Source organism: Amblyraja radiata, chromosome 1 (assembly GCF_010909765.2).
Source record: "Amblyraja radiata isolate CabotCenter1 chromosome 1, sAmbRad1.1.pri, whole genome shotgun sequence".
Lineage (NCBI taxonomy): Eukaryota > Metazoa > Chordata > Chondrichthyes > Rajiformes > Rajidae > Amblyraja > Amblyraja radiata.
Genome location: NC_045956.1, coordinates 87,838,187 through 87,851,250, shown reverse-complemented (window position 1 = coordinate 87,851,250; position 13,064 = coordinate 87,838,187). Strand labels below are relative to the sequence as shown.

Genomic DNA, 13,064 nt, shown 5'->3' with positions numbered 1-13,064 from the left:
GAAGAACTGGAGAAAAATAAATTTTCTAATATAATATTGCAAAATGTCACACTGAAAGAAAATAGCTGATTGGATTTTGTTTTGTTCTCAGTCAGTTTAATACTTTGTTAGTTTGTACTTTTCCTTTTATTTGATGAAATGCATAGAGCAGGTATTTATGATAATTTAGACTTTAGGTCAGACAAAAACCATTCAGTGTATCATTCAACAACTGTGTACTTTGAGTATTCATAGAAATTGTTTAGTGATGGTTATATTACAGGTCTGAAACAAGGAAATGGCTTTATTATTCATAAAGGAAATCAGTAAATCAGGCTTTGTTGACTTGGCCTGGGAAAATATATCATAAATCCCAAGTGGTTCACAAAACAAGAGCATATGTTATGCCTATCCAGTATGATGGGTACCTGCTACCACAAAATAGAAATTAACTATTTATTGTGAGTGGAAGGCATTTTGAGAACAGGATCCACCATCACCTGCTGATTATTTACAGATCTCGAAATAGTCTCTTTGGTTGTTAGGTTTTTATTAACTTGGTTTTGTTCTGAGTGCACTAATTTTAACTTTGTAGGCTTGCACAATGAAGTGATTATCTTTGTAACCAATTTATAATGTTGGAAGAGTCAACATTATGTTAACATTGTGAACACAGTGTTTAATGCACAATTTTACAAATAGGTTTTATTGAAATAAATAAAGGAGAAAGCAAGAGTAGATTTATTTTGGACACTATTACATTTAGAAAGCTACTGCTAACATTTGAAAAGCTTTGATTACACTGTGTTTGCTTTGTTTGTGTAGATACAGTACCTCGTTTAATACTGAGGAATAGCCTTCCTTCTATCCTCAAAACCAACTGAGCAAGTTAACTGACATCATTCTGTCAATATGACCCTATAATCAACTTCCAGCATCTGATGAGTGTACCAGCCAAGATTGTAGTAATCAACATGAGATACCACATAGCAATGGCAACTCAATTATTAGCACACAGAAATAGGAAAAAAATCCCAAAGCACCATACAGCTATATCAAGGGTTAGCCAATGTTACCAATGCTTGGCTAAGGATTGAAAATGTAAAAAAAATAGCATCTGATAAGCTTAAAAACAGAAAATATTGGAAACATGCAGCAAGTTAGTCTTCGGAAAGGAAAAAAAATAACATTTTGGGGGGAAAAAACCCTTCATCAGTAATAATCGTGCTCATGGAGTAAAATGAAAGGAGATGGAAGAGAGGCTGGAGGCAACAAGAAAAAGAGTTTAGGAAGGGAATATACTAAAGGGGCTGTCCCACTGCGGTGACCTAATTCGCGAGTTTAGGAGCGTTTGAAAAAAATGTCATGCTGAAGACCTCCTTCGACTATGTTGAAGACCTCCTTCGACATTCTTCGACTATGTAGAAGACTAGCTTCAGGAAAATTGGACTCCGAATTGTGGAGAGTAAAGACGACCTCCTTCGATCTCCTTCGACCTTCCTTCGACTATGTTGAAAACTATCTACGACTACCTTAGACTACCTTCGATTACCTTCGACTACCCTCAATTACCAACGAATAACATGCCGACCTACTTTGACTAAATCTACGAGTAAATAAAGTATCGATTTTTTCCATGGCGACCTTTTTTTTAACTTGCGGGCATTTTTCAACATGTTGAAAATACGCCGCGATCTAGCTGAGGCCTCGAGTATGCAGGGACTACCCTTGAGTATGAAGGAGAGTTACAAAGACCTCCTAGGACCTCGTGTCGACCATGCTGCGAGTATGAGCCAGAACTCGGGGATTAGGTCAACGCAGTGGGACAGCCCCTTAAGGCTGTTGAAAGTAGGGAGGGTAAAGATTATGAATGGCTTTGAGGTGGAGGATTAAAATTTTAGTTTAAGTGCTGGTCGACTGCAGGGATCAACATTGAGCTGGCACAGAACTGATTGATAGATAACTGGGGGCTTTGTTCTGAGATAGGTAATGTTTTAGAATGATTGAGTATCAAACTGAGATGCAATGATTGAAGTGACATGTGCTCTGGTGAGAATGTCTCTGTAGATGATGCTGTCAGACAATTCAGGCTTCCTTGCTTGGCTTCATTGAGAATGCTTATTTGTTTTAAAAGGGAAAGTTGCATCATCTAGTGGTAATAAACATGAATTGCATGGGTCATATTATCTTCCTGAAAGAGAAGCTTTATTAAGGGGGATGTATTTTAATTTGTTGTCTCTGCATTTCACTGGCATTGTAGATTTACCACACATTATAGAAACTGTGGGGAATTTAATTCTAATCTAAAATCAAAATATCATTATGATGAAATAGGTTTTTGGCTGATAAAATTGGTAAATAATAAAGAATAAGTTTTGGTTGAATTTCATTTGTCCTGGTGTTTGGCAAACTGTCCAGTGGATAGAAAATTAATACAATGATCTTATTAGATTCACAGACAAAATAACTACATTTACACTACTCTAATCTACATATTAGAACATAGAACAGTACATGAATAGGCCCATCAGCCCACAATTTATGTGCCGAACATGTTGCCAAGACCAACTCTTATCTGCCTGCACATAATCTATTCCCTGCACATCCAAATGTCTCTTTAATGCCACTATTGTATGTGCCTCAACCACCACCCCACCCCCAGCAGTGTACCAGGCACTCACCACCCATTGTGACTTCCGGAATCTCAAACTCAATGCCCTGACTTATGCAAGCATACCATATTGTGAAGATAAGGGACTCGTCTCACGGAGTGCATCCATTCTAAAGTGCAAACATGTCACATGGGAAATTATGTATCAATATATAAATGTTTCCTTTTGAGGGAGCACAGTGGATAGTTAGGGAATATGTATGATGAGAAATATTAAAAACGTGATTAATGCATTTTATTTCCAATCCTTCCAGCAATACCTACCAAAGATCACATGAAAGAAATAAACATTAGTTTATAATGTTGACAAATTAATTCTGATTATTCTGTGGCAATTTTCAATGCACTTTACCAGATCTATATTACAATAGTACAATAGACACAAAATGCTGGAGTAACTCAGCGGGACAGGCAGCATCTCTGGAAAGAAGGAATGGATGATGTTTCGGGTCGAGACCCTTCTTCAGACTGTCTAAACTTTGACTCCAGCACTTTGTGTCTATCTTCAGTTTAAACCAGCATCTGCAGTTCCTTCCAACACAAAATATCACAATAATTTGATAACAAAAATATGTGACATTATTGAAAGTTTGATAACAATAATATGTGACATTATTGAAAGTTTCTTAAGAAAGTGGATTGACTTATCTAAGGTTAATTATCCACTCTGATTTTTTTTGATAGAATCACAAATATCCAAACCTCTTGAAAACATGTGTTTGCACCAACACACACAGCAAATGCTGACACTATTACCAGATTCACAGACAAGATAACGACTTTCCTTTGACTCTATTCTAAACTAAGCATTGTAAAGATAAGGGATTGATGATACTGTGACTGCCTCCTTTTTAAAGTCCAAAATTGTCATTATTGAAATGATGCATCAAATGTGAACATTTTCCTTTTGATGAAGCGCAGTAGAGTGGTTTTGGGGATATGAGTTCCGATGAGAAATATTAAGTAATTTTTTTCAAATACAATGGACCAAACCCACATTCACAGTTTTATTTTGGTTGATCTATTCCATCTGTTCAGTTTTATCATTTGAAATATTTGGATCAATGGGAAAAATTACTTCTATGAAAAATGGGAGAGGATCAATGATTTTAAAAAAGTAGGAAAAAAATCATCTTTATGGTATGCAATAGATATCACAACTACTTATTTGAAAATTGGATACTGTAATTTGACTTGCTTTGGATATTTTTTGAAAATACACTATTTTGTGAATTTATCCAAATGTTTTGCTGAATTAAGATGATTGCATTTGAATTCAGCTGATCAGTACTTGTATTAAAATATAATTACATTTTGTCTTCCAGCTGTTGGATGGCTTGGGAACCCAGCCTGGGCGCCTTTTATGGACCTGTCGGGTTTATCATCTTCATCAACTGCATTTACTTTCTTAGCATATTCGTGCAGCTTAAGCAACACCCTGAACGGAAATATGAACTGAAGGAAGCAGTGGAGGAACAGCAGCGTTTGGCAAGTGCAGACCGTGGAGAAACTAATGTTAACGATTCAACATCAACATCACAAGCAAATTGTTCTGTGGTTTCCTCCTCCGCACTGGAGAATGAACATTCATTTCAAGCACAATTGCTGGGTACATGTTTGTCATTGTTTATGTACATTGCCCTGTGGGTATCTGGTGCATTAGCAGTGTCCCAGTACTACCCTATGGACCTCATATTCAGCTGCATATTTGGGGCCACAGCTTTGAGCCTGGCTGCATTTCTCATACTTCATCATTGCATTGGCAGAGAGGACATACGGCAGTGTTGGATGACTACTTGCTGCCCAGGGAGGAGTACTTATTCCATTCAAATTAATGTCCCACCTACAGATCCTGGTCACGCCAATGGTGAAACTTCAAAACTCACCAACAGCAGTACAGAATCCTCCTGCACAAATAAGACTGCTTCCAGCAATAACAAGCTATCCCAAGGATGTAAGCTAACTAATCTTCACGCTGCTGCAGTACAGAACCAGCAGGTTCATTTGGAAAGTAATTTATCCACACAGCTTGACAACAGCCTTACAGAACATTCAGTGGACAACGATCTGAAAATGCACGTGGCCCCTGTGGAACTGCCGTTCCGTTCTAATGGACAAGTGAACAGGCATCATAAAAACCGGACTAGGGCCCACCAAACTCATCGTCACAGCAGGCTGACTGTGTTAAGAGAATATGCATATGATGTACCTACCAGTGTGGAAGGAAGTGTGCATAATATCCAGCCGAGGAGCAGGCACAGTAACCATGAAAGTCGTCATGGGATTAGGAAATCTCGCTCCGCTTTTAGAGACCGCCATCAATGCGGCAACCAACCCGATGGTAGTGATGTCTGTTACACACTGCCACAATGCAATCAAAGCACAGTAAAGAATGGAGTTGGTGCCAGTAGAGACAGCAAACAAAAACCTATTGTGGTTGAACATGAGAACAGTAAGTCTTATGGGCTTAACTTGGCGAGTCAAAATGGACTGCTGAAAGGCAGCGGTCAGGATGTCCCCTTGCTCGGTGCAGACACCACTGGAAATGTCAGAACTGGATTTTGGAGAAATGAAACTACTGTGTAGTTTACAAAAAATCAATTTTATTAAATCAAAACTGACATGCATTCCTTTCCAGTTAAAATTGTAAAAGTTTACAGAATTGTTTTACATTGTGTATTGAAACTGAAGGTACGATCGTGATCTAATATGTGAAGCTATAAGTTTCTTGTATCTAATTTTATATCTTTTTAAGAGACCCAAGGTTGCCATTTTTGTGAAGTCACAATGAGAATAGTTTCACAGTTTCTATTTTTGTAGCATTTAGTCCTGTTTTGTTAAACACTGCTGGATGTTCTTATACCTAAAATTGCATGAGAAATGGAGCTCAGAAGCATTGGGCAATATCTACTTCTGAGCGTGTAATTTTCTAAATAATAAAAGGTTTGCCTTGTGATATGATTATAAGAGTCTTGAGTATTGAAGAAAGTCAAGTTGATTAAGCATTTTTTTATTGTTTGCTTTCAATTTTGGGCAAAAACATGTTAACAAATCTATTCCTTAAGTATTTGATCGTTGTTATTTTGTCTCATTGATTTTGTGGGTGAATAGATACATGACTAGTTTTGAGGAAAAGACCAGAAAACGTATACGTTAGTGTTGTGAAAGTTAGTCTAGGTATGATAGCATTGGAATTTCCAGTGCCCTCCATAATGTTCGGGACAAAGACCCATCATTTATTTATTTGCCTCTGTACTCCACAATTTGAGGATTGCAATAGGAACAAATCACATGTGGTTAAAGTGAACATTGTCAGATTTTAATAAAGATCATTTTAATATATTTTGGTTTCACCATGTAGAAATTACAGCAGTGTTTATACACAGTCCTCCATTTCAGGGCACCATTATATTTGGGACAGAGCAATGTTATGTAAATGAAAGTAGTCATGTTTAGTATTTTGTTGCACATCCTTTGCATGCAATGACTGCTTGAAGTCTGCGATTCATGGATATCACCAGTTGCTGGGTGTCTTCTCTGGTGATGCTCTGCCAGGCCTGTATTTCAGCCATCTTTAGCATGCTTGTTTTGGGGGCTAGTACCCTTCAGTTTTCTCTTCAGTATATAAAAAGCATGCTCAATTAGATTCAGATTGGGTGATTGACTTGGCCACTCAAGAATTCATTATGCTACTACCATCAGCAGTTGTATCATCAATGAAGATAAGTGAGCCAGTACCTTCAGGAGCCATACATGCCCAGGCCATAACACCCCCACCATCATGTTTCTTCTGTCATCAGCTGTGGAGGTCTTCCTTGGCCTGCCAGTCCCTTTGCGATTAGTAAGCTCACCAGTGCTCTCTTTCTTCTTAATGATGTTCCAACCAGATGCTTTTGGTAAGCCTGTTTGGCTGATGTCTTTAACAGTCTATTCTTGTTTCTCAGTCTCATAATGGCTTCTTTGACTTTCATTGGCACAACTTTGTTCCTCATATTGATAAACAGCAATAAAAGTTTCCAAAGGTGATGGAAAGACTGGGGGAAAGACTAGGTGCTGAGAGCTCTCTTATACCTGCATTAAGGAGGCAATCAAACACACCTGAGCAATTACAAATGCCCGTGAAGCCATGTGTCCCAAACATTATGGTGCCCTGAATGGGTGGACTATGTTTAAACACAGCTGTAATTTCTACATGGTGAAACCAAAATGTATAAAAATGGCCTTTGTTGAAATCGGACAATGTGCACTTTAACCACATATTATTTTTTCTATTACAAATCTCAAATTGTAGAGTACAGAGGCAAATAAATAAATGATGGGTCTTTGTCACAAACATTATGGAGGGTACTGTCTTTACATGTTTTCCCCCATTACTAACTGGAAAAGGGAAGAATTAGTGGGATTTATGTGGCCTGCCATGGTTCACCGATCACAAGTCACTTCTAACCTTGGAGGGTTTCTGTTGCAGCACTCCTAATAAGGTAAAAACATAGTTTGATCGCACTGTCTGTTACAGGCATTTGGCTGCCAATGTAAAAAAAACACTTAAGATTCAAGATTCAAGAGAGTTTATTGTCATGTGTCCAGATAGGACAATGAAATACTTGCTTTGCTTCAGCACAACAGAACATAGTAGGCATGACTACATAAGTAAATTATGGGTGGATTGTGGCCAATGTGGAGCATTGTCCCACCATATATATGCATCCTCTAAATAAGAATACACATGGCTGTACGGGGAGCTATAAACACAGTGTTCAGTACGTGTCTTTCCATTCTTTTTCTCTTAATAAGGGTATATATTCAATCAATAATTCGATTTGCTGGGAATGCCAACTCGGATCTTTCAGTTCTTCATTAAGTTTTAGGTCCAATGCATACACATAGTATTTTACTACTGAGACTGAACACATTTCAAAATTTGCATGTTCATGCAAACCTTTTTTTCTGTAGAATATGGAGTTATGAATAATCTTCAAAAGGTGGAAGCCACAAGTGCAGGAAGATATTAACTGCAGGGTGGTTTTACTGAGCCAGTAATCTTGAGTGTATTATTTTTTTATGATAGGTTTGCAGGACAAATCTAACTGATGTCCTATGAAATTTGGTGAATGTGGGGCTGCGGTCAGAATGTTGTGGTTTAAGCTACTTGAGCAACTTTCTAGTGGCACTGTGGAATGGGGACCAGGAATTGAAGCAGTACACATACACGGGTATATATTGACGGAACCGAAGAAGAGAGGGTTGAAAGCTTCAAGTTCTTAGGAGTAAATATCACCAGCAACTGCAAATATCACCAGCACCAGCAATCTCTTAAAGATAGCGGAGTCAGGATATGGGGAGAAGGCAGGAACGGGGTACTGATTGTGGATGATGTCAGCCATGCTGACTCGAAAGGCCGAATGGCCTACTCCTGCACCTATTGTCTATTGTCAACTTGTCCTGGACCAGCCATATCGAAAGAGCTCCAAAAGAGCATGCCAATGCCTCTACTTCCTTAGCAGGCTTCGGAAGACCATTATTTCCCCAGCAACTGTCACCTACAGATGCGCTGTACAAAGCATTTTATCGGGATGCATCACAACATGGTTTGGGAACAGCTCCATTCAAGACCGAAAGAAATTGCAGAGAATTGTGGACGCAGCCCAGCCCATTACATAAACCAACCTCCCTACCATTGACTTTATCTGAACTTTGCGCTGCCTCGTTAAGGCCACCCGCATAATCAAGGATTAATCAAGTCAAGTCAAGTTTATTTGTCACATACACATACGAGATGTGCAGTGAAATGAAAGTGGCAATGCTCGCGGACTTTTGTGCAAAAGACAAACAACCAAACAAACTATAAACACAATCATAACACATTCTTTTACATAATAAATAATGGAAGGAAAAACGTTCAGTAGAGTTAGTCCCTGGTGAGATAGGCGTTTACAGTCCGAATGGCCTCTGGGAAGAAACTCCTTCTCAACCTCTCCATTCTCACCGCATGGCAACGGAGGCGTTTGCCTGACCGTAGCAGCTGGAACAGTCCGTTGCAGGGGTGGAAGGGGTCTCTCATGATATTGTTCGCTCTGGAGTTGCACCTCCTGATGTATAGTTCCTGCAGGGGGGCAAGTGAAGTTCCCATAGTGCGTTCGGCCGAACGCACTACTCTCTGAAGAGCCTTCTTGTCCTTGGCAGAGCAATTCCCAAACCAGATGGTAATGTTCCCGGACAAGATGCTTTCCACCGCCGCTGCGTAGAAGCACTGGAGGATCCTCGGAGACACTCTGAATTTCCTCAATTGCCTGAGGTGGTAAAGGCGCTGCCTTGCCTTACTCACGAGTGCTGAGGCGTGTGATGCCCATGTCATATCCTCGGAGATGTGGACTCCCAGATATTTAAAACATAATGTTTAGTGCAATCTCACCCCACACACTTCCTCTTCTCCCCTCCCATCAGGCAAGAAGTACCGAAATGTGAAAATACACACCTCCAGATTCAGGGACAGTTTCTTCCCAGCTGTTATTAGGCAACTGAACCATCCAGTCACCAACTAGAGAGTGGTCCTGAGCTACCACCTACATCATTGGAGACCATAGGACTATCTTTAATCAGACTTTACTGGACTTTATCTTGCACTAAACATTATTCTCTTTGTCCTGTATCTGTACACTGCAATACTTGATTGTAATCATGTATAGTCTTTCCGCTGACTGGCTAGCATGCAACAAAAAGCGTTTCACTGTACCACCGTACACGTAACAATAAGCTAAACTAAACTAGAGTTAATATCTACCCATTAGAAAACAGTATATTCATGGAAGATGTAAGGTGGTTTCCCCAGGTATTTATGTTTCCCCACTCAGGGCCTCATTTGGTTTGGTAAATTGGTCACATCAAAGGGAATCAGGTGACTTGGGGTTCACAATAAGGCTGTAGCTTTGATTTAAAAAAAGTCAAATAAAAAAATAACTTCCCTTGAAGCAGTCAATGGTCACATCCATTAACTTATTGGGCTATAAGCTCCAAGCTCCTATCTCACCCAGTCTAGGCAGCATTACCAAATTTTCCCACTTTTGTTACTGATTTCTATTTTGATGCAATGTCATCCATCTAGCTGTAGTGTAGAAGTCATGCTTCTGTGTCTACTTGACACCTCTTAACGTGGGAGTTTCCCATTAACTTCTCCCTGGGACTCTATATATTTTCTCATCCACACACTGTTTCATAGTGACATTATCGGAAAGCTAAAACCAGGTTCCACTCAATCAGAAGTGATCATTAAGCACCCTTCTCTTGACATTTCAATTCTGGATAATCTGCCAAATTGCTACCCAATATACATCACTGCGTTCAGGAGTTTCCTGCAATTACATATTGTGAAGAATGAGCCCATTGCCAGTTTTTGTCACCAACCCAAATCTGTTACTCTGTTGCTCAGTGACACTACTTCCAACTATTGGAAATGACAAAACTGTCTGCAATCCTGATGCCATTTTCTAATCCGGCTTCTGATTATGAGCCACCACAGATCACTTGATTGATTGAACTGAAAGATACAGCATGGAAACAGGTACTTAGGCCCACCGTGTCTACGCAAACCATTGGTCTACTGTTCACATTAGTTTTATGTTATCCTACTTGTTCATCCACTTCTGACATGCTAGCGGCAATTTATAGAAGCTAATTAACCTAAAACCAGCATATCTTTGGGATGTGAGAGAACATGCAAACTCCACAAAGTGCAAGGTCAGGATTGAACCCAGGTCTCTGGAACCATGATGTGGCAGCTCTACCAGCTGTACAACTGCACAACTCTTATTTTCACTTCTGTAACATTATCTAGTTCAACACACTGGCCTCTGCTCATTTACTGTTGAAATAATCATCCCTACCTTGGTTTCCCTTTTTGCATTCCTGTCTTCCTTCGTGAACTCCAAAATTCTGCTTATGTTCGTAGGGGGCGCTGCAGTGGCAACAGCCTGTCAGTAGCGCGTTCGTTTTTTCAACTTTTTTAATTTTTTTTAGTATGTTTTAAAGTATGTTTTTGATGTTTCTCGGTGTGTTTTGTGTGGGGGGTGGTGTGGGGGGGTAAGGGGGAAACCGTTTCGGCCGCCTCCTCCACGGAGAAGCAATTTTTTTCCAGGTCGCCTCCCCCGTGGCCTAACAGCAAGGATCGGCGTGGCCTTTCCCGGAGACGCGCCCGGGGCTTCAGCGGCGGGCGCAGCGTGGACTCGCGGCGTGGAGCGGGTGTGCCCTCGCTGGGGCTCGCTGAAGGGAAGCGCTCCGTTTAGCTGGCCCGGGGCAGCCGGCAGCCTGAAGCCGCGGTCTGCACAGCTCCAGCTGGCGCGGCGTCTACAGCCCGGGATCCCTCGTGGGGGATCCGGGGGAAGAAGAAGCCATCACTAACGGCCCGCGGCCAACTTCTACCGTGGGTCCGGCATGGACTTACCATCACCCCTGGAGGGGAGCTTCGACCACCGGCCCTGCGGTCTGCGGTGCTTCTGGCTGCGGCGCGGCGGGAACCTTAAATCTTCGACCGCCGGCCTGCGGCCTACACCAGCCTGAAGCCGCGGTCTCCGGTGGGGAAGAGCCGATCCTGGACTTACCTTGACTTTGACTTTGTCCCTTACCATCTGGACGCCCGCAGCAACAGCTGTGGAGGGTGGAGGTCCCGACCACGGGGGGAAATGGAGGAGTTCTGGCCAAGTTATGTGCCTTCCACTACAGTGATGAATGCTGTGGTGGATGTTTGTGTTAAATTTTTATTGTGGTTGTGTGTTCTTTATTATTGTACTGCTGCTGACAACCCAAATTCCACCTGGTTGTGTGGCAAATAAATTCTATCAAAAAAAAATCAAAAAATCAAATGTCCTCACACCAAATTCTGTTCAGATGCAGTCAGTGACTAAATTAACAGCTCTTTTCTTTTGATTTGGGAATTCACTGTGATTAGCACTAAGCCATTTGTGGTGGTTTGCAGAATCTAACAAAGATCTAGAAGTAAAAGTACATGTCCAACAAAACTTTAAGGTCTCCTCACTTGTGTTCTTGAAAAATATTCTCCATTCTCTGTTTCATTTTTGCACAGATGCTGCCTGACCTGCTGAGTGTTTCCAACATTTTAGTTTTTGTTTTATTTCTTTGAATTTAGACTTTCCATTATGATTCCCAGTTTTTGTTATAACTAAAATCTAGTGGTGGTTTGTTCCAGCATTTGGCCTCTCAAGGGAATGACAAATTGTTGATGAAATCGCAATGAGATTGTTTTTATGTATCCAGCACAAGAAAGATTAAAACAGCTTTGCAGATTTGAAAAAAATCCTTTTGGGATCGCTTGTAAAAGGTCAAATCATACATCATTTTGAAGGAGATAAAATGTAATATCAACACATTAGATATTTCCTCAATGTATTTTCAGCAACACTCCCTGGCCTTGCATTGTAAGACTGCATTGTTAGGTACAGCAGGCTCATCATCATCTAAGAACTGAAAGTTCTCTATTATCTAACTTTCCATGTGTACTGACCAAGGCAGTTCTGAATACCAAAGGCCATCAGTGCGCAGAGTTTCTCTGAGAGTTGTAGCTGAGCTTCTTCGTCTTCTTGCGTATGGCGTGCACAGCCTAAAGTTGTAGGACAACTTGTTCTATTTGATTGTGCACACTAGGTTGATTCCATTCGTTGAAACAGGGCGGATCACGTGAAGATTGCAACTTCCCACCCCGTAGCTGAGCTTGATGTGATGGATATCTTGCAATGAAAATCACCTTGATTTTCATCATTCTGGCAGCAACATTTTCAATGGCCTCACCTTTAGTGCTGAAGTTAAATTCCTAAACCTCTCACCTTACTATGAGTCTCATCTCTTTTCCGTAGCTCCTTGAAGCCCATCTCTGTCCTCTAATATCTCTCAAAACTGCTTGCCATCAAATAATCTTTGGAAACACGCTATGAAATGTCTGAGTATAATTTTAGGGAGAAAACCAAAACAAAAAACAGCAGATGGTGGAATTCGTAAATGAAAAGAGAACTTGATTGAAAAATTATCAGATAGCATCAATAGGGAGAGAAACAGCATAAAATAGTTCAGGTTGATGACCTAAAGTGCTCACATACAAGATCAAAGACCTGAAATGTTAATCTGCTTCCCTCTTCACAGATGCTATCATACGTGTTGTGTATTTCCAAAATGTTGGTGTTATTCTAATAGATGAAAGTATATGGAATTAGAGTCGTACATGACAGACTAGGATAAAGAGCCCACATATCCCTGCAGATCTTTTTTGTCCAGCTACACCAATACCATTTGCCCACATTAGGTGCCTAAATGTCTCTTAAAAACCGTGATTGCATCTAATTCCACGATCACCTCTGTTAGCGAGTTCCAGACATCAACCACTGTTTAAAAAAACATATCCCTCAGATCC

The 13,064-nt window shown here is 40.5% G+C and overlaps 1 protein-coding gene across 2 annotated transcripts in view; it reads left to right on the top strand.

Annotated features, from left to right (window-relative positions):
- adgra3 (adhesion G protein-coupled receptor A3) overlaps positions 1 to 5,612 on the top strand; it is a 142,210-nt gene extending 136,598 nt beyond the window's left edge. For both annotated transcript variants that reach the window (XM_033026348.1, XM_033026340.1), the window contains one exon: positions 3,976 to 5,612. In XM_033026348.1, coding sequence (XP_032882239.1) covers positions 3,976 to 5,236 — 1,261 coding nt within the window. In that variant the 3' untranslated portion in view covers positions 5,237 to 5,612. The remainder of the gene's footprint in view (positions 1 to 3,975) is intronic.
- The last annotated feature ends 7,452 nt before the right edge of the window (positions 5,613 to 13,064 follow it).